We start from the raw sequence: 23,238 nt of genomic DNA, 5'->3' as shown, positions 1-23,238 counted from the left end.
AAGTTGTGTTTTTTCTGCAGCTGTAGCCTCCTCCGCTAGCCCTGTTTATCAGGCCGACTTCAAAGTGCCACATGGTGCTCTATCTCTCCCCTGTTCTGTGAAATAGGGTCACGGGCGGCGCTTGGCTTTCAGGGAAACTTTTTTTCCTTTCATGTAAGAACCTTGTGGGTGAGGGGAACTAAAGGGGGCCATGCCAGGCAGCCGCCCACCCACCCACTTCCCATACAATTGGCGACACACAAACACACACTTGTGGCTCGTCGTCTGCTCTGTATGTCAAAGGCCTGTGAGTGGGAAGTTATGGATGATGGTTATTTTGGTGTCTAGGGGATGTTTTCATTTCACCTGTTGTTTCATTTTCCCTCTCTTCTCTTCTTGTCCTCTCCAGCTGTAATGGTACCAGTGTGAGCCTTTGAGACTGCACCAACAGGACAAATGACAGAGGAAAGACCAAATTGCACAAATTGGAGAAGGACAAGGCCGTACGTTGATGAGACCGTGACTGAGGCCAAGAAGACGGAGGCAGACGCACGCTACGAGAATCTGCTGGAAATGGATGAGATGCTTGTCTGGAGACAGACCGATTAAGAGGTGTGCCAAAAATTCACGCTATTGCCCATGACTGCCAGCCTAGGAGGATGGACTGCAGTTCAGCCACGTCATACCCTCAAACATCCTTAACCTTCATTCACCCTCGTTGGCTAAGACTCCTGACTCAAATAGTTGGCTCCAACCCAGGAAAAGACTTCATCGCACTCATCCGCACACTTTAACAGTTATTTTGTGACTTCTTGACAGAGCGAGCGGTAGCACCGACCCTCAAAGGCAAGCCGACCGTCACGCCGCTGCTGTTCAGCTTGCAACGCGACAATTGCCAGAGCGCAATTAGTTTCCACGCTTGCGGGGAGCTGACGAAAGATGGCTGCGAGTCTGCTCGGAGATGCACCTTCCTCTCGTCCGCCCATTCTTGCCCCAGTGGCGTCGGGTCTGACCGGTTAAGGTTGGCCTGTTGGCCATCGCAGCATTGGCGGCAGCTGTCAGAGTGCTGGAAGGAGCACTATGCAGGAAACTGACTCACCAGACACAAACGCATTCAAAGGTAAACACTGATTATATCCTTATTAGGTGTGTCTGTGTGTGTGCATGTGTGTGTTAGACTCCAAATTGTCTCTAAAGTTAGAGATTGTTGCATTGTCCTGAAACAAAGGACACAATGTACCCCACATGACTCCGATTTGTTCTTTTACTTAGTTCAATGGTTCATACTTCTCAAGAAAACAGCTATAGCTGCAGTTTTATCGGCCCCGGGCAACATTGAACAGAAAAATATTTTTCCTGAAACTGTTTGATGTCTCACATCACACAGACCAAAACACAAGCACACACCTCTAGGAAGTGTGTAAGTGTATGTCTTACATGCCGCTGTGATTCACTGACAAGATTCTACTCTTCTGTTCTATTGCTAATTAGTATTGCAATATTAATATATGGGCAAAAAAATATTTCTTCCCACAAGCACTGCTGTATGACTGCGTCTTTATGAGCGTCATATAAATTCCGTGTTGACTCTTTATTCTCAACAGTAAACTGTGCAAATGATGTTTTCATTTATATTGAGACATGTAGGATGTTTGCTCAGTAATTTGCACTTGGTATTTCATATTGTGATGAATTGTTGACACAGTAGTCGGAGGAACCAAAAGCACTAAATGACTTTTTCATTATGAGGTAAAATACTAACACCTCATCTATATAACCATAGGCAACCCTCATGAGGGTTAAAAAAAAAAAAAATCTAATTATTTACTATTCATCCAAAGCCCTTCTCCCAATGCCTATCCTAATGATCAGATATTTTATAATCATTTTTAATGGATTCAAACGTGCTCTGTAAATGCACCAATTTAAATTTCTCAATACACAATACCGTAACTCGCATGCAATTATTTATACTTTCCGTACTTCCATATGCTACATTAAGGGATCCATCATCCAACAAAGCTAATATGGTTTTGTTTATTGCAAGATTATCCAGTGTAACTCTCAGAAGCTGCATAAAACAAGCCAGGCAAGCAACATTCGTTGGGTCCCATTTTATGTAGAGGAGATTATAATTGTCATCGTCTTCTTGACGGATTGGAATGAGAGATTTGGAGATGTGTACAGTGAGCATCCTCAAGCTCATTCAATCTGCCATGATTGTATCACTTTCCATTAAGGTTGCTATGACCTACCCACATTTAAACCCCAGTTTGCTATAAATTGAACACTATGACAAACAGAATATGAATATGGAAGAGTCTTCTTTGTCTTTCAGGGCATGTGTTGCATAATGCATTAGCTTTGCACACTTTGATGCGTGCGTGTGTTTGCGTGTGTTAGTCTGGTGTGACCAGTTTCTACAAAGGTCCTGAGGGGTCGAGGGAAAGTCATCATTGCCAGTAAACACAAGCACTGACATTCAGGTGTAGGCAGACAGCAATGGTCAATAGCAACAAGGTTAAAATGGGGTTTTGTTTACCGTGTGTAGTTCATGCGAGGTCAAATAAGTTTACACACTATGTCTAGACTCTGAATCAGTCCATTGCTTGTCTGTGTTTATGTCTGCTTCAATAGATTTCAATCCATGCTGATTCCCATTTTTGGGGCTTTATCAATATAGTTCATGCGATTCCTTATTTAAGTCATTCTAAATTTTTCTTTGTAATTATGTGCAGTCAAAGCATAGTGTTCAGATTAATGTTTGCTTTGTGGAATATGAATTAAAGAGCAAAAAATCATCTCAGTTTTTATCCAGCTCAATGTGCTAAATGACATCACAGTCACCATGTCTCACATACTCTACAACATATTGTCAAGCAACATTTGAGGTTGACTTTCCTTTTAAACAAAAAGCAATTCTACTTTTCACATAAAAGCAATTTTACTTTTCACATAATATTGCTGCTAGTCCCATCCTGGATAAAGTCAAGAATGGGTCGACACAACCTAATTTACCAAGTGCCCATTGTGGCGTTTTGGGTCGCTCTTTAGTGTTACAATTTTCCCCGTGTCTTCTGTATTTAGAAAATGATTCAAGCTTGCCATACATTACAAAGGCTGTTTTCTGTCAAACCACAACATTCGGTGAAAAAAAAAAACCCACTAGTGTCAACACTGCCCGGGCTCTGATTGTAAGTACATTTTCGAGTAAGGCTCCTACTTCTTCATCATTTTAGCTCTCATACTTTAAAATGTCCAATTTAGCTGTAGTCAGTCACAGAGTGTTTCCTGCAAAGTCATCTTCAATTTCTGGCTTGGATACAATCTCCCGCTCCATCTCTGGTCACCTTTCTCTGCCTATCTCAATTTATCTTAAACTGTCTATCATCTCCTCCCCCCTCTCATCGTCCACCTCTTGTGGTGTGGTCTTCCACCAAAGTCAATCCATATTGAGCTGTCTCCATGTGGAGCCCTTGCCCATCCATTAAGTGACTGACAGGTTGGGGTTATTAGAGGAGGAGCTGCCGCTGCCTGCCCGCTCTTGGGCCCGAGGCTTCAAACACATTATATGTACCGCTCTTCCTGTCAACACAGCGGTGAACTTCTTCATTTTTCACCTCTAACAAGCTTGGCATGTAGTATTGATTCTGGAGATTGATTTTGAAGATCTACTATATGTTTAACTGAGTTGCAAGTATTCCACCAAAATTACATTACGGGTTATGCATGTAGCGATAGAACAGCGAGGAGATTATAGTTTGTGTTTTACTGCCGTACTTTATTGAATTTGGCAACATGATAAGATGACGAACAACAAAGACACTGAAAAGAGACCCTGGAGCTGAATGATTAAGAACGGTTCCCTTAATCAAGACATCCATTAACCTATATTTGGTTTATCCCTCCGCTGAGATTGTAAGAATAACAACATACTATCATGATCAAATAATCACGATACCAATTCGTGTAAAGGAGTAGCATCTTGGGAAGTTTCAGAGACAAAAATAACGCTACACTACCAATACTTGAAGGGAAACAAATTGTTCAACTGTGTCATGGAGCATCAGCAAAATGTTGGTATCCTGACAGAATTGAACACAAATGGTTAATTTATATTAGTCAGTCCCAAATCGTCATCGGGACAAATCCATCATGCAGGACATAAGAATGTTGCCAACATGAAGACCGATTGTTGTGAAATAATCACGATCGGTCAGAACGAAACGTTCACTCAGGTCTGTATTCATCTATTCTCTGTGCCAGCTGGCTTCGGTCAAGAGGCGGCATACCTGAACTGCTCACTTGTGACGCGGAAAGGATAAACTCACATTTGAATCTTTTAAAACAAACCGTTTTTGTACTTTTTCCCTAAAGCAAAATGAGCTCTTCTAGGATGATAATATTTCTTTATTACTATGAGGTTGCACAGCATCCCCCATAATTGAAAGCAAAGCATTTGTTGGTAGGCATTGTGAAAATGACATAATTTCAAACTGTTTTCTGCTTTTTTTTTCATGGCCCAGGCGTATATTTTTCTGTGCAAGCTTGCATAACCAGTCTTGATTTGTTTAGCTGAGCAGGCAGCCAGACTGCCTATCTCCTCTGATTCAGTTGGTGATAGCGGTTACTGAGTTGAAGATGTTATTTTGGATCTGCCTGTCGGCGTTGCCTCCGTGCTGAGATGCACTGCTCGGATGGCACCATAGTGTGTGGGTGTGTGAACGTGTGTTGTTTTGGTACATACTTAATGTGTGGAATGGAATAATATTCATGCCTTTTGGGGCGTATACAACTTTTAAGCTGACAACGGGAAAACTAAACTCGTGAGAATTAACCTCTTGATTATCAGACACCATTCGTTTTAGCACACCCAGTGTCAATATGATCAAATGTTCTGATTATGCTATTTCAGGATTTATGAATTTACCAAGACACTTCTTTTGCATGTAAACATCTTTGGTGTACAGTAGTTTTTTTATGTTTTAGCTGAGAAATATATCAAGCGAGGAAGCATTTCATTAAGGCCAAACCACTGTGGGGTTTAACGTGTTCATGATCCGAGCGCCTAAACGTACTCGCGTATCGTCGCTGTCCTGCGAAAACCTCTTATGCCAAATATGGTCCGCAGGAAGGAGACACATTTTCAAGGTCTCCCTGCTGTTCTGTCACTAGCTGGCTTTCCTCCACTATCGGTGTCATTTGCCCTGAGTCAGCACAATTCTGTCATGTTTAATTATCCTGGTAGCACAACGAAATACAAAGAGAAAGGAGAAGGTGGCGAATGGAGATAAAGATAGGGACTGTCGGGTCAAAAAGAATTGAGGATTCCAAGCACGGAGGCTGGAGGACTGAGGGGAAGTAGGCTTAAAAGGAAAGCCATGAAGCAAGAGAACAGTAGTTTGGAGGAATGCCCTATGACTCATTGATGCAACTGCAACACATTTAATACCTTAGTGGCCTGCAAATGCTGATGCGTGTCTTTTTTATCAAAGACTCGGTCAGCGGATAGAAAGCGAGCAGGTGAAATTGTCCATTGTCTATACTCTTTATCCTCATTCGAGTCGCACGCTACACACAAATAGAATAAAAGAATCATTCCGACTCAAGATTTACACACTCAGGACACATGCAAGTCTCGGGAATGTGGAAGGAAGTCAATGTGCTAAGCACTCCATTACGATGGCGCCCATCAATTTGTTGTGATTGTTTTGGATGATGACATAAAGTAACTGGGGACTACCGCTAGTTCTCATGTTGCTTGACTAAAACATTTCTCTTGCTGCTGTTTGTGCTTTCTTTCGGCCTTCTCGAAAATGACAATGACTTTTAAAGAAAACAAAAAAGATCATTTCTTCCTCATATGCATGTCAGTTTTAATCTTTAAATCCACAGGCTGCATTCGTCTGCTATTGCAAAGCCCAAAAGATGAGATTGTTTTCTTGTTTGAATAATCAATGAAATCAGCCATTTTACTCAATTTTGCTCTCCACAGTTGATGATTAAAGCATACGGTCATAGTTTGGAAGCTCTAAACAAATTTGTTCGTTGGAACTAGAAGTTTGACAATTGCTCACTTGACACATTTCTGTCTTCGGCAGAAACATTTGACATCTAAATTCCAGTTCCTTTGCCTAGTGTGACATTACATTAAAAATCTTACATTAAGATAACGTTTGTAGCGATTTCCAGCACACTGATTTAAACTGATGAGACCATCAAGCATTTGCCTGCACTTGACATGTTCCTGACTTCTGTAACGGTTGTGTTTTTCCAACTTGGCTGCATTGAGGATCAATTTGTGTTATGTGTCATATGCATCTCATTTTTAACCACGTAAACTGATCCAAATGTGAGAGTGAGTTCTGCAGAAAAAGGACCCTGTGGTCCTCATTTACTCATCATACTCCGACATGAAAACAGATGCATTCCAAACAAATGCCCAAGGACACCATAATGGCCACACATAATGGCGCACATTATGGCGCACATTGCTAAAATGAGCATCCGCCTCCAGTCTGTCAAGTGGTGGAGGCAACACTCCATGCAGCCACACACACACACTTGTCAGTGTGCCATTCATGTCACACTTTTTTTTTGTCTCAGTCTGCAAGTCTTTATCCTCTGTGGGATCAAGTCTTGTCTTGTCCAAGAGCACTGCGGGAACTCTGAGGAAAAAGGAAGTGGCTACAAAAAAAGTCTTTATCTCTCATAATTTCTGACCTTTCATGAGAAATGTTATTTCAACAGAGAACGAGTGGTCCTGTAATCATCTCCTGATGTTTTAATAGAGAGGTCAAAGAAAGTTGACTTGATTGTGACAGTAATTCCTTCGTCTGTCTTCCTCTCATGTTCCACTCTCCTCATTTTCCTCTGCCCTCTCTCCCATCCTCACATTCTTTTCAATCATGCAGATTAAAGAGTCCGCTTTAATGTCATTATGCTTGCTGCCGGTATACAGCCAATGCAATGCAGTTGCATCTAACCAGAAGATTGATATAGGAATATTAACACCAGAGTGGATATATAATTATGAAATATACATAAGAACTACATTATATGGTAATCATACAGTGTGTGTTATATAGTCTGCTTAACATATGTGTAACATAGTATGTGAATATAATCATTAGACTTCACTTGTGCAGTTGGTTATAACTATGTACAAAGGTTTGTTAGCATTGGCATCGGGGGGCCGACAGGAAATTACAGATAAGCAGCAATGTGAGGTGAAGAGACAATGAGGAAATGAGGAAATATTAAAGAAAACTGTGGGTTAGGGGGGGCAAAGTAATACTAATAATAATTCATAATTACCTCCTCCTTCAAAATGTCTTGAGCACTTAAAGCTAATCCTATTTGAAACTATTGCTGAAATACACCGTTTTTGCAGTATTTCTCCTTTTCCGTTTCTGACTTCCCCAATTCATGTTAATGTATTGCTATCATTTCAACTCATTGTATTCCCCCCCCCCAATATTTCAGTTCAGTTTCAGCCCTTCAGCATTCTCATTCGCTAAGTGCAATACTACATTTTTCAATTCCAAATAGCAACCGTTTATGTATGTTACGTTTAAAGTTTTGTAAAAGAGTAGTCCAATAAAATAAGTTTCCTAATTTACTTGTATTGGTTTCTATCTTTAAAACGGAAAACCTTAGTTTTTTTCTATCAATTATACTATGTTTGTATGTGTAATTATGCTATTTTAATGGTCCTTCCACATGAGATTAAATTAAGATCTACGCGGCTACAATAAAATTGACACTCCTGTGGCTAAGCGCTTAAAATTCTCTCCATAAACATAATGAACAGAAAAGGTGACAAAGGGCAGCCTTGGCGTCTGCGTACCCTTAAAATGATTTATTTAGTTTTTCATTCTTTCGGTCATCTAGCAACATACACTCAAACTACATACTATTCCTTGTAAGCGTGGCCTAAATATGACAGACTGTGGTTGGACAGATTTTCGATTTTATCCACGCTGTGGTTCGGCCATTTCTGTAATATCCCTCCGGACTAGTTTGGAATGCCTTGGATATTTGTCATGCTGATAAACAAGCTTTAAATTCCTAGTAGACATCCATCCATTTTCTGAAAGCAGAGGTCCCTTAACATGTGCTGCCTTTGTATGCATTGAATTATTAATTGAATGTGTTCATTGAAGTTACTTGTGTCTTCAGATGTATACTTCCTCTAAAAATAATTTGAAATATATGTATTAATTTCATTCCCCCCCCCCCCCACATCACATTAATTGTGCAAATCCTTCTGAAATTCGTCCTAAACCTCCCAATGTAATGCAGATTTATTGCCTGCTTTTATGATTTGGCACGATGACCTTTAAAGTAGTTTTTATTGTACGGTATCCTTGTTGTTTGCTTTTTAACAGCCTTAGGGGCGCTCATTTCTTATCCATTACATTTGAGTGACTTAGAAGCTTATGATAACTCATTTGTCCTTCTGGCATTTTCACATCCCTGTAGTTAACCTGTATGAATGTTGTATGTTTGCAAAGAAGAGGGCTCTGCATAATTTAGTGTGCAAATGAGGCGTTTTATGTTCTCTCCCATTTTTTTTAGAGCTTTGCTTCTTTTCCGTGGCCTTGACCAAACGTATCGACATGAAATGAGAGGATAGCTCGGGGAGGGAGGATGAAGAGGGAGAGACAAGTGGCTCGGACAAAATTGGAGAGTTATATGGCATGATAGAGTGGAAGAGAAGAGGACAGGCAGAACAGATGAGAATGAAAGAGAAGGCGCAGAGACCGCAAGATAGACAATCGACTAATAGATAAGACAGAGTGAGGAAAAGCAAGACAGGGCAATTCACTGAGGCTTTGCTAATTGCCACTTAGAAAAAAGGGGAAAAGTCTATTTCCAAAGAATGGTCATGCTGGTTTGTATTTTCAATCAGATTTCTGTTTCTGCAATTGACACCCCAGTCCCCCCCCCCCCACATACACCCCCGCCGCCACCGTCTAGACGAGACCAGAACAAGCTGTTCTTGTTGTGAGAGGAAGAGGAGAAAATGCAGTATCATTAAGTTGCTTGCTGCCAAAAGGGCAAATTGCAGGGACTGCCACAAGAAGATGGCCTGCAAAAATGCTTATTAGAAGGCCATCTTATTCAAGCGGCTTGTCTTTTCAGTGTGGATTACATGCAATAAAACAGTTGGTCACCACCCATACGAGAGGGGGCTGATTTTCAAAAGATTTTTTTAGGGTGTGTAGAATGTGTAGCGTGATTTTTTTTTCCATCATGCTTGGAAAACAAATAGGACTGACAATTGTCATGTTAATCCTCTCTTCATCCTCGTCAACGGACAGCTCAAATGTAGAATATACGCAGAACGTAACAGAACACAAGAGGAAGTTGTTTCGTGATGGTATTTCCAGCAAAAGGTAAAACTTCCTCTCGCTCAGCGTGTTTCCCACTGGGACAACTAAGTAGTGCTTGACCAAATGAGGAAATATAGCATTGCTCTAGGTCCACCACAGCAGCAGTTTCTCCATGGTGTTCATTTAAGCTGTTTTCAAGTAATCACATAACCTTTTTTTGTTTCTTTGTGGGTTTTATCTTCACTCACCAGTAGCACATTCAGTTCTAAAAGACAAAATAAATAAAAGTGAAGGACTAAATTCATTCTGTGCATCTTCTTCAGGACCAAAACTCATGATTCGTGACTAGTTGTCGTCAAACTCTAAACATTATTGTGGAGTAGTAAAGTCAACAACTTTGGACGTGTTTGTCATCTCGAGTACACAACACTCTTTAAGAGCTGTAAAACACAAAACTCTCATTTTATAAATGGAAAAAAAGTGTCATATGTTTGAGAACAATTAAAAAAAAATTGACATTCTATGCTTTTTTTGGCCAGTCAAACATGATCAAGGATAATCTGGAAATTAAGTTTTTGATTTTTCTCACAGTGCCTGGAAAGCCCAACAAATGTCAAATCCAGGTCCAGAAAATTGAATCCCTTCCATAATTTGGCTTTAGTCACAAGTGCTTTTAATTAACCAGCAGGTATACAAACTAGCTCCTGAAAGCTCATTTTCCTGCTGGCTTGGTTGATTAAAAGCAACTGTGGCGCACGTTTTACGTTTTGGACCTGGATTTGACACCTTTGGGAAAGATTAGCCCATAATAAGCAACACACAGTGATTGTAACTCATATTTATATCCACGTACAATGCATACTTTAACAAATGTAGTAAATGGTCCAATCTGTGTGTACATATTTTTCAGTCCTTCCTGGGCAATTATTTAAAAACTTTATGTATGATGGTGACAGATATGACCATGGTATTACGGGATGTCCATCTGTCCACTTGCTTGTGAAAATTATTCGAGTACATTAGCTGGAGGGAATTTAATGAACCAATTAATCATATGGACAAATGAACTCAATCCGGCCAAAGGCCAAGATCACAGCATAGTCATACACTGTTAAATGTTTTATACGATTATTCTGCTATTTTTTTTTTTTTTAATATTTAATGAGAAAATAGTTCCTGAAATGACCGTTTGGTTTCTTATTTCTTCCATTTGAAAGTGCATCTGCGAATAAAAGTCTATAATTGAGGTCTTTTTGCAACTTACTGGTAGACTTTTTTATTTTTTTTTACCTGACCTTGCACATTCTGAGTTTGTATAACGAGATAAACTCACTATCTACAGTACCATATTTGAGAAATTATGCATATACTTTTTTACATTTGACTCTGTGGACTGACCTTTATGAATTTGTTTTTACTTGATGAAAAAATGCATCGGTGAAATGCAATAGTACAGTATTTATTTGTCACAATGTCCAGACAACTTCCAACTGCATTTCAATGTATTAAAGGTGATTAGAAGTACATAATCCGAGTAAGCTCTCTCTTATTTTCATGTCTCTTCCCTGTGGCTGAACAGAGTGCAAGTTTCACTGCACCAATGGGAATTGTTTGCGCCTGGGCTCACTGATCTGCAACCAGCTCAATAATTGCGGGGACAACAGCGATGAGGAGAACTGCCCCATGGTCACCCAGCACCCTCCACCGGGCATCTTCAACTGTGAGTGCTGCCTTCCCTTTTGTTCTTCATTTGCCACTCTCTGAGGGATGTTTAATGAAGTTTAGACATTGTGCCTTCTGGTAAAAAGGTGTTGCTCTTCACTAGAGAAAAAGTAGAAAAAACTAAATGCTTATAACTTTGAAGAGGTGCACATTTTAGTAAATAGTTTCAAGTTTTTTTATGCTTCGCCTATTTATTAGTTTGCATCCATTCAAGAGTTGCTTCATACAAAGGACCAAATATGGTTATTTTTTTCTTTTAGCTATCCAAGAGGCTGCGTCATGATGCAGCATCATTCTTTTTTCTTTTAATTAAGAAAATAAATGACTGCTTTTTCTTCATACTGGGATGCCTCGACAGTGTTCTGGGTATAAATGTATTTCCAAAAATTGGAGAGAAAATAATCTAATGGGGTTGTAACTTTGCGTTCAACAATTTTCTATGAAAACAAGCTTTCAATCCTATTTTATGGATTGACTTGTAAGGCATGAACACCAATGACGGGTACTCCAACATCAGCAGGTAAATGCAACAACGGTAGCCGGAGGGTAGAGATAATTGCACTTTGAATGAAAGACTTTTTGAAATTAGCCTGACATGTTCCATCAAAGATTTTCTACCTTTCAATTTCTGTCCTGTTTTTGTTTGAAACTCTGCGCCACTTTTGTGAGTCCCCCAGCTGCTTCCCCTTTTTCGCTTCTTACCGAGCACTACCGTCAGGGGAGGGAGATGAGAGTGGTCCCTCGGCTCACCACAATCAATGGAAACAGAGGATACACGGAGAGTGAGATTGGAAGGAGAGAGGGTGAAGGACGCCATTGGAGCGCAATGGCTGTCTGCCAACTTACTTTGATGTGCTGCAGCGTTCTCTTTCAACAACTTTTAGTGGGGAGTGGGAGAACTTTTAACAGCACCACTTTCATCCTTGGCACTGGATCTGTGTGTGTCCGGCAAGTTCTTCACCTTCCTCTCATCACTTCCTTGCTCGCTGGCTGCAAACCCTTCAACCTTTCACTTTTTTTTTTTGTCTTTCCCCGCTGTCTTTCATCTCTTCTATCCGTTTCTCTTCATTGCAGGTTGAATGTTGAGGGGACTCCATCCCATTTCGACAACATAAAATCCTGAGCTGGGTGCTTAAAAAATTTAGCTGTCTAGTGCAAATGTAAATGTGCCTGCAGCCAACATTATGGGAAAGCCGTACAATCATTGTAATTTTCTGGCGATGCCTGACAGAGAAACAGAGAGAGAGATGAGTGCTGGAGGGAGAGAAGGAGAGATAAAAAAAAAAGGATGGGAACGCTGTAAAGAGTGGCAAGGGATTAGAAAAGTGAGAAATCAGTAGACTGAGAAAGAGGAAAAGAAAGAGGGATGTAAAAGAAAGGAACTGGTTGAGAGCGGTAGAAAGTGCTTGTGTCATGATAGCGTTTGCCATCTTGTTGTAGCCTGTGGCTGTTTCTGTGGCAGTGGCAGACAGATGGATCATGAATGCTGTCTAGACACTCTCGTTTCCACCCCTCGCCCCCCTTTCCTCTCTTTTCTACTCTTCATCCAACTCCTCTCATTTGTCCTCAATTTTCTTCTATTTGTATGTCTCCACTCATCCTCTTTTTCCACATCCTCACCCATGTCCTTAAAGCAGTTTGATGTTATTGAGTTGGTCTTCTATATGTATTAATTGGGCTTTGAGGAGCAAGTCAGTCATTTACCTGTCCGTCATATCACAGTTGTTATTCACCTGAAGGTAAGATAAAAAAAGAGAAAGTCATTTCAATTTTTGCTGTAGTGTTTACCCCGCATCGCTATCTATAAATCATGCACCTATTTCTTAATGTATTCATTGTTTTGTGGGCCTCTAGGAGCCCAAATAGCATACGGTGGCTATTAAGTTACTTCCTTTTTCTGCACTGTTGGCAAACCTTTAATTCACACGTTTCTCATGTGTGGAATCATGTATGCCATCCACCTATCCATCCATCCATCCATCCATCCATCCATCCATCCATCCATCCATCCATCCATCCATCCATCCATCCATCCATCCATCCATCCATACTTCCAGAATGCATTGCAATACTGTCCTGCATTTCTGTTCTTCAGTTTGGGTTTTTTATAACTGTACTGGACTTCAGCAGGTTTTTAGACTATTTTGTACTGCATCAACATCTCAGCTCCCTGCAGCACCGACCACTCGGGGATGTGTGGGCCGTTACGAGGACTTGCCAGGAAAGTGAGACAAATAACAGATGGCCTGGCAATGCTTTTTGTACATATGGTGTAGTTGTGATCTTCCCTTACAAGATCAAAAAAGATTTTTCATTCGGTTTACCTGGAGGATTTATCGGTGGTCTTGCCCAGTGTGGTAGTTACAGTATTGGGGAGCACTTTGGAGTGGCGCTACTGAATTTAGGGATCTGAAGGAGTCATTTGTAGAGCGCGGTATTAGAGACAAATCTTGGCACCAAACCTGTCAATTGCTCCTTGTAAACCACAGGTGTCAAAGTCAAGGCTCAGGGGCCAGACCCGGCCCGCCACATCATTCTATGTGGCCCATAAAAGCAAATAATTTCGGTCAACTCCCATGACCCTCGCTAAAATCGGTTCCAAAATGTCAGTCATGTGTAATAAAAAATGTTGAGCCTATGCAAGACTTTTTTTTTTTTACCATCTATAAAGCAACAAACAATAATTAAACAAACTATCGTTAGAATCTGATTTCAAAGCTAGTAATCTATCATTTTGGGGGGTTTTATATGCCGATTAAACATTTATTTGGTTTCACAATGGCCCTCTGAGGGAAGCCGTATCTACAAAGTAGCCCGTGACAAAAATAAGTGTGACACTACATTTGTGTACAAGTCATTCATTATTCTGAAACTAATTTTGGTGTGTGTGCAATTTGGACCTATGTGTGTGTGTGTAGCAAGCACCTTGAGTTCAGTCATTTAACTTTTCCTTTCAGGAACTTATAAATATATTTCTTCTTTCTACACTAGCCGAGATGGATCAGGGAAATTATTTCGGTTGCTTTTACCACGATAACTCCAATGTCTATTTCTCTCTAAAGAGTAGAGAAATCCCCCTTTGGAAGTGCTCAAGTATGTATTTTATGCCGTTAGTTCCATTTTAGGGTATTTTTTTGCTTTTTTTTTGTATGCAAATTTTCATTTCAATAAGCATGACTGATTTACATACTGCATATTTCCTTTTGTTTGGTATCATTATCATTCAGCGATGGCAAAATTTTGCAATCTACTTTATCGAGCTTCAACAAAGCAATTTATCTGATATAAGATGTAAATGTTCATAATGTGATACTAATTCTGTATATCATGAACTACAGTGAACATACATGCATAATAATAATCTTATTATAGCTGAGTAATGGTTTTGTTGCAGGAAGTAAATTTGATGAGTTAATCAACTCATAATGAGCTTCCAAATTTCTCAAATAAAAACAAAGAGAAAAAAAGTTTTTTTTTCCGGCCACAGTACAAGAAGCAAGATATTGTTTTAAGATTTTCATGGCTAAAATTCAAACTCTTTTTACCCTAGTCACAGTTTGTGAACCATTATTATCAACATTATTGTTGCCATTTTTATTCTACCTTGTGTTTTATTCTATGCAAATGAGGCTCCCTCGGCAGAACAGAATGTGCAATTGAAGCCCTTTGACCTTTGCAACTTTTGGCGTGTAAAATATTTGTGTATAACAACTAAATCTATTCAGAATAATAACCTTGTAACATAACTGAGAAAGAAGTGGCTATAGTTTGACACTTTTATCTTGAAGTACAAAAGTGATTCATTGTAATGGAGATAAACGAAGCTTCATTAAAATGTTTTATTAAGTGGTGTAAAATGACATACCACAACTTGCAGCATTACTTCTTTTTCCCAGGCAATACCACAAGTAGCTGCTGTATAATCATCATGTTTTATCGAATTGTCTTTCCCACACAGTCCAATAATTTCATCTTTCAGCTTGGTCATACAGTATCTAACATTTAAAGGAGAATTCATCTGTCAAACCATTCAACAACAAACAGAAGAGTTTCTCAGAACCCTGTATTAGAGGTTCTACCAAGAAACCTTTCATGGAAAATACATTTAAGACCGTACTGGACCACACACACAATTAATTGATAAAAGTATTTCTGCGACATTGCATTAGAAATACTGAAAAATGTCTAAACACTTGTTGGAGAGAATTTTCATCTTTGAAGAAAGAAAGAGTTAAAAGAATTCTTAGTCTTACAGAGAATTATAAATGGGGTTTTTTTCCCCCCAAAAAAGAAGCAAATGGTTCAAGGTAGGACCAAGGTAGAAGCCTTCTGTGTAGCACATGGGCAATATAACACAAGACACAAAACAGTGCTGTTTAAATTAAAGAGATTTAGAGCTCAACAAGATTCTGATGAATGTAGTTGTCAAGTTGTTGTTCTCAGCATCTCTGTTGAAGAGCCTGTTGTCCATGTGGTTAAAGGATTTACTCTGAGCAGACACAACAAGGGAAATATTGGGCTAAAGCTCTGGATAAACACTCATCTGCTCAACTCGTCTTTCTCATGATTACTGTCTGTGCTTGTTTGTCTTTTGCTCTCATCTTTCCCTTTTGCCCAAACCGACGGCTGGCTTTGAACCTTGTTAATGCCTCTTCAACCCCGGCCGGCGCAGTATTTAGGTCAACGCTAAGTGGCGCCTGGCTGTAATTCTGTCGAGGCAATCAAAGCTGCAGATGTTTATGACCATACTTGTCACGTGATTGCTCAATTGCGACAATTATTTCTTCCTCCTTCAGATTGCCTGTTGAATCAGAAAGAAAGATTTGATCAAGGGGAACCCTCCACCCATTTGTTTTCTATAACGCTTATCCTGTTCAGGGTTGTAAAATATTGAAGAGGAAATAGGTGACCAGCGCCACCAAATATGTTTCTTGTTGATAATGTAATGCAACGTAAAATGTTTAGCTTCCGCCGCCAAGTAAATAATAATCATCATCATCATCTATTGGAAGAAAGACTCTCCTCCAGTGGTGCCAGCTGCGCCTGGTGCCGCCACCAGCAAGAAACACCACAATTGTTTTCCTTTCAACATAGTTTACATTCTGCTTAGATCAAGGATGAAAGAGTCTCTGGCTACCAGTGTAAGAAAACAACATCTGTTGCAATGTTGCTGTTAGGACGGCCTCTCCTGAGTCTTTAGTATGCATAACAGGCACACTTCGGCGAGCAGGTCCAGAGTGGAGGTCAAGGGTGAGTGGAACTAATGCTTTCATGCTCTTGATTCGGCTCCTCTCGGGTGTAATACCCGCCTGTCAATTTGTTTGAGCTGTGGATTTACATAATGAATTTATATCCAGTGTTCTCTTCAGTCTCTCCCTCTCTCTTTCTCTGTATCTCATCTTTCTCTTGGAGTCTACTTTTGCTCTTTCTCTCTGTCTCTCTCTCTCGCTCTCTTTCTCCCCCGTCTCCCTCCTCTCATCACGTTTACCAAGTGCCCAGAGAGCAGTGTCTAAATGCAAACAAGCCTAATTTCCAAACTCCCACCATCCAAGTATGTGCCTTGTATTCTACAGTCTGAGCTCAACTAACTAAGGCTCTGGTAAGAGATGGAAAAGAAGAAGAAAAAAAAAAAAACAGTGAGTGGGTACTAGTTCTGGAAACAAAGTTTTGTTTTCTTGAAATTCATTCTACCATGCATCATAGTCTTTATTTTATCAACAACTTTACTTACAACCCTCGAAGAGAAAAAAGCAACAACAAAATCGAGCTCTACCATGACAGCTCAATTCCAGGAAAGTCCATCTGATCCCTTGCTGGTCGCCCCCGTCGCTCCACCAGCTGGACTGTCGACCACAGCGTGATACTAGCAACGCTTACGTCTCAGTCAACTTTGCTCAACATCCGCTCACTGACAAGCAAGGGACATGTTATCCAGGACCTCATCATTGACCGTAAGCGAGATTAAATCGAGACATAGTAACAGCCCTACTCTTTGAAGCTAATTCAATCCAATCCCCACTGTGCCGTTAGTCAACTCCAAGGCTCCAGTTGGGGTGGACATTTTGTGTCACTTCAGCCACACACTCTAAATATGGCTAAGTGTTTGACTTGAAAGTTGTGGGTTCGATCCTCAAGTGTAGACAATGAACCCTAACTTGCTCCCAGTAGTGCCTGGCATCGCCTTGCAAATGCAGCAGCCTCCCACTGGCGAAATATCTTCATTTCATTGTATACCAGTTGTACAATGTCAATTAAGGCCTTCTTCTCTTCAGCACATCCTAGACTTCTGACCTTTCCACTGATGAACTTCATATAACTGAGCACATTCTCCTCTTATTTACAGTAAAACTCACTCCCTCCATCACCAAACCACCACATATTATTTCATTAAAGAAGAAAAAGAATATTTACCCTTTCAAGCTCACATTTCTAGCCCTGGACCTTTTGAACTCCACCTAAAACTGTTTCTTTCTCTCGCTCTTCCCCTTGGTTCACCCTGTCTCGATCCCATGAAAGCCAAATGTCGACAACTTGATTGCCTTGATAGAAAAACTGGACTCACAGTCCACCAAGAAATATATAGACTCACCAAATCTTACAATATAAGGACTCCATTGCCAACACTAAAACCCTCTACTACTCCAATATAATCACCACCAATAATCCAAAAGACTAAGTCACTATTTCCCATACATATCACCCAACCCCAGAACTCCCTCAGGTTAGTTTTTCCTTGCCCTCCTGGGGCTATGATCCGGGGGATGCCGAGAATATTTGTCAAGTGTGAGCACGTGAAGCCCACTCAGATATTTCCGTGATTAAGGGCTGTATATTTCATATAATTATATTATTCTTGTTGTTTTATTTAATATATTATAATATATTCCTCGAGTGCCTCCAAATAAAATGTATTAATATTTAGGCTTCTATTTTGGAGCTAAAGCTTCATAAAACTTTAATCTATGCCAGACAAATTAACACTGTCTGGTTTCTGGATGCTGTGTCGTGTAATACACCCTGATATCTCCCCAGAATGTCATCTTAAGATCTACCTTCTATTAGAGTGATGCAGCATATACTTAGACACCTGGCATTGTTAGAGCTCACTGTTAATGACAGACGTCTGTTGTAATTCTTCCTCCCGTGTTTTTATGTCACGTCGATCTCTAACCTCCTTTGCGATGGAGATTCGATGCTTGTGTGCGGCGGGCCCTCTCCCGTCGGTTCTACTTTTGTCTTGAAACTCCAGAGTGCATGCTGGTTAATGACAAGTGCCCCCTTCCTCTCTTCATACTTAGTTTGATAGACTTGTCTATGTGCTCCTCCTCTCCCCTCAGTCTATTTGAGCCCAGTGTGTGTGCGCTAGGTAATGATGCAGCTGGGCCATTAAAAGCGGGGGGCTATTTGACAGCTTTGCAAGCCGCTCCCCCCCCCCCCCCCTCCCACCCCCACCCACCACCATCACAACTCACACACAAATTCTGATGCACATGCACTCAGAGACACACAGAGGGCCTGAATGATCCCCTCGGGGGTAAATGAAGCCCTCACCATAATACTGAGTATTTCTTTCCCGATGAGAATTGTGCATTTGTTTCGAGAGAAATGTGGAAGAAAGAGGAGAAAAGGCTGAGATGAAGTTAGGTCTGTCTTTGGAGTAAACCACCGCCTGTCTTTTTCTTCTCTCTTCGCCGGCCTCCCACTCTGTTTTTTTGGAGGTTGTGTATGTGCATGTTTGAAGTCTGTCCATTTGTCTTAGGGGATTGTACAGCGCTTGTATTGACTATTGAGTGTGTGCGTGCCTGTGTGTATGGGGGTGGAGAGAGGGAACTGAAGGTGTTAAAGGCTTGATGTGAATAGGCTTCATCCATCAGTCATAGAGGTCAGCAGGGTGATACCACTAGTCCTGGGTGGTCCCCCCGTTTTTATTTGGAACACACATTCATCTACTGTAAAGGATTGCTGAGCGCTTACGTGCGGGAAACGTGCACGTATGTGAGTCCGCATCCAGGGGAAGTCAAGAAGAGAATGTAAGATGACCTCTTACACATATCACTAAATGCTCACACACATTCCTGAATTGATGTTGATTGTATACATTAGTGAAACACACATACACTGTAGTCAAACGCTCACTTCAGTTTCGGTAGGATGTGAATTTTGTGGAAGGATTTTTGTAGCGTGTGTTAAGAGTCAGAACATTTCAGTAGTCTCTAGTACAAGGATTTTACTCGCGTAAGAGGCTTTTTAATTGAAACGAAAGCCCTTCGGGTTGCTTCCCAGTATGCTAGCATCAGCGGATGCCATCCCAACCTTGTCAAATGCCGCAACAATCAGACAGCAGACAACAGTTTTTACTCCGAGGGAGGATATTGACATTGAATCGCAATATCCCTCCGTCAAATTGTAACCTGCCCTTCCCCTCAGGAGAGAGTGAGCACGAAAAGTACGTCTTGAATTTTTAATATTGCTGTATAAATGAATATGCATATAGTCACCGTACACTCACTGTCCATTTATAGAATGTCACAGACACCTGTAGTTCCTATCAGTAAAGTGTGTGCACTAAATTTATTCTTAAAAGTCTTATTATGCTTGTATGAATATGTATAATCTGTATACACATGGGCGATCGGTTAAAAAAAAAAAAGTGCTAGAAAAATTAATTCCATTCTCTTTTGCTTGCAGTTTCGTTGTTGCCGCTCGTAAACAAGCCAGTCAGCTACAAACGTTGTCTGTCTTATCTTCACAATGTCCAGGTTTTCTTTTCTCCTTTGGAAAACTCAGCCTTGAGAATGATTAAAAGACACAGCAGTTTTGATTTGTGTCATCTGAAGAAGCATTGCCTGACAAAAAGGCTCTCTGAAGACCTACAATTCAGCATTAACTTGCATGAAACTGGAAAGGGGTCACTTGATGTTCAGCAGTTCATGATAAAACAGATTGTCTATAAAGTTTAGCACTTTTCCTCCTCTCTGCCTTATAAAAATGACTACAGGAGCCCAGCCCAGAATGCTCAATGAGGTGAAGAAAAATCCTAGAGGATCAGTTAAAGTCTTACGGAAGTCTCTGGCACATGCAATAATCTCTTTGGACAAATATACATCGAATAAAACATTGAAGAAGAAAGGATGTCATCGAGGGAAAAGCACAGAGGAAGACATTGCTGTCTGCATAAAGGCTACTCGATAACTTCTATGGTGTGGACAGATGAATGATAAAACAAAAAACAGCAAACTTTTTGTGTACCCGGAGTCTGGACGTAGTGCTCTGGAGTTCTAAGCGATGTAAAACAAAGTTTATCCAGATATCTTTTTGAAGAGTACTTCACACCAGCTGTCAGATGGTGATGCAACAGGACAACAACCCAAAGAACACAAGTAAAACATGTTAGCTCCCAAAACCCGGCGTGCATACATTCTCCATTTATGTGAGGCCTCCAAGTCTGGGAAGAGGTGTCAGACTTTCATTCTCTCTCACACCCAAGACGTGTCACATGTAAAGCCTGTTCATTATCGGAAAAGGATGGCGGTTGCAATTTTCAAGTACTGGTATCAAATGTATGTTAAATATATAGTTTGTACTCTCTGGAAATCTTTTTGTCATCTGTATTAGGGTTGGCAAGACTTTAAGAATATTTAATATAGAACTATAATAAAACAGTCTTTCTTTTTTTTTCATTGAATAAATAAATATTTACCATTTCATTTACAGATTACACACACACAAAAAAACACAGGCACACACAGTCGGTCAAGTGTGTAAATGCACTGATGGAGTAACTCGCAGTAAGGAGTCACTCTTCATTTGTTCATAATGGTTTGTGTAATGACTAAATTAGCCTCGTGAGCCCTTGTATTTACAGTGTTTGGTATACAATTCAGGGCTGTGTAGTAATTACCAACAAGAGACTCCATGCAAATGGCAACTCAACACCACAGGATTAAGCATGTCTGCGTCCGTACGTAAACATTTTTAGATGGAATGCAGATTGGAGACAATATTATTATCCAACCATACATTTTATTATCCGTTCTATTTTATTCTATTGTATTTGTCTTCATTGTTGTCACAGTCGACTACGGTAAACCTTGGACTGTTTGCAAGTTAATCACATGGGACACATGTATGTAAACAAACTGCCTTTCACATCTACTGCATCGGGTTTTTTTTAGAGTCTTCAATTCATCTACCAGGACACATGGCTTACCGATCCCGTATGGATTTAAATTTGGATTTAACTAATATTATACAATTTAAATTCTCTGCATACAACATTTATTGTATGATGTTTGATGCTGACCTGAACTTTGTACTTCTGGTCAATCTCTTCTCTCAAAGAGCCTCTTACACTAAATCTTAATGGATAACAAAATATTTCAATATTCAGTCAAATCAAATGTCATCAGGCAATACTTAAAGTAAGTCCCTAAGCTTTAGCATTTATGACTTGTCAATGCAATGCATGAGTGAAGACAATCTGTCATTACAGCAGAGGAGGTAACATTTTTTCCAGATTGAGATTTTCTTCCGGATCCAATGGCATAAAATCCAAGATTTGTCTCAGAGGGATCGGCCACATTTACTTATTTCTCTTATTATTATTTATTTCTCAGAAACGAGGTTTTATATTTTTCTTTATGTTGTCCTTTACAAACTGGTTTTACATCTATGTCATATGGAAATGACCAAGTAAGGCAATATACTATAACAATTATAAGACAATTTTATGAATGCACTCATATGCACAATTTTTTTTATTGGCATTGAATTTAATACAAAGACAACTATTGGGTGGAGTGTTGTCCTAATGCAGTGCCACCACTGCTTCACATTAGCGTTTAGTATTTTTGACCAGATATAAAACATAGAATTTATCAGAAAATGTAGCTTTTACAATGTTGTTAAAGTGAGCATTTTCTATAAAGGTTACCAGAAATAACAGCAACCTTGAAAACAAACCATTGTGTAATGATTTGTAAAACTAGTCAGACTACAAAGCAGGCAGAGTCTTATTGGGTGTAGCCACTTAAAATTGCAAATGGAAAATATTGTAGGGAGAACAAACAAATAAAAAGCAGTCCAAACACAAAGCACTACTGCTGAGTAGAAAAAAGGGTCAAATACAGACAAACTAACAGAAAGCATTAACAAAAAAAAAAAGTGTCTCACAGCAATTGGTAAGTGGAGCAAGGAATACTGCCAAGAAGATACCCCCAAAAACTAAATGGCAGAATTAAAATACAACAAATGGAGCCAATCAAAATAGGTGCGAGATAGCACCGTAAGCAAAAAAATGTAATAAGAACTGTTTTGACCGTGATGGCAAATACACTGGTACTCTCCATTTTAACACAGATAAATACAAGCCATCGCAACTGAAACATAACAAATATAAAAGGGATAATTTTCTGGATTTGTACTGGCTGAGATGGATTCCTGCTGCTTTGGGAATCGCACAATCGCGTGTTTATTGAATGCCCGCAATAATCGCTCCGTTGCACTAGAACTGAACTTAATAGAAACCGTGTGAGACACAGCAGAATGACCTCACTAACTATCTCTGTTTCCAGTCACAATGATTGGATCACCCATCAAATGACTCATACAGAGAAAAACTGGAGAAATTCTGTCATCCTCTCGATGAATGACTGTTATGTTGTTTCCGTCAGCATGTGGTCAATATTGTCAATATTCTTTTAGCAGCACAGCAACACTAACAGCAACAACTGTTGATATAAACTTGTCAGCAAAGGGATAAAAACACGCATAAACAGAATTAGAAATGTTCCTCTTAAAATGTTGCTTCACACACAAATGCACAAAAAAGCCTTTTTGTGCATTCATGGAACACACAATACTTGAGAAATGTTAGTTGCTTTAAAAGGTATGTTAACCCTGAACAATTCCAATAATATGTTGTATATAATCTTTAAAAAGTCCCCAAAACAAATCCCGTTTTCATAGATTAGAAGTTACAGATACATTGACAACGTACCGACAATTGCGTGATGATAATGATATGCATGAAACTTGAAATTCCATGTTCTACTAGTCTTTTTCAAGGCCGCAGGAGGGGCTGATGAGGTCAACTTGTAAATTTTCCAATTTCTGACCTTGTATCAGAGACGTAACCAGAGTTACAGAGTTGGAAGTTCAACCACGTGACTCCGTTGTGCTGAACGTAACTGGCACGAAT

General features: G+C 39.9%; 1 protein-coding gene across 1 annotated transcript in view; it reads left to right on the top strand.

The window, feature by feature from the left end:
• Positions 1 to 23,238, top strand: part of LOC147052229 (low-density lipoprotein receptor class A domain-containing protein 4-like) — a 92,199-nt gene that overhangs the window by 26,227 nt on the left and 42,734 nt on the right. The window contains exons 2-4 of the mRNA XM_085919405.1: positions 389 to 591; positions 799 to 1,099; positions 10,897 to 11,037. Of these exons, the coding sequence (XP_085775531.1) occupies positions 1,060 to 1,099; positions 10,897 to 11,037 (181 nt within the window). The 5' untranslated portion in view covers positions 389 to 591; positions 799 to 1,059. The remainder of the gene's footprint in view (positions 1 to 388; positions 592 to 798; positions 1,100 to 10,896; positions 11,038 to 23,238) is intronic.

This window comes from Syngnathus leptorhynchus, chromosome 8 (assembly GCF_054491065.1).
Source record: "Syngnathus leptorhynchus isolate UIUO chromosome 8, UIUO_Slep, whole genome shotgun sequence".
Taxonomy (NCBI): Eukaryota; Metazoa; Chordata; class Actinopteri; order Syngnathiformes; family Syngnathidae; genus Syngnathus; species Syngnathus leptorhynchus.
This window is presented reverse-complemented; position numbering and strand designations above follow the sequence as displayed.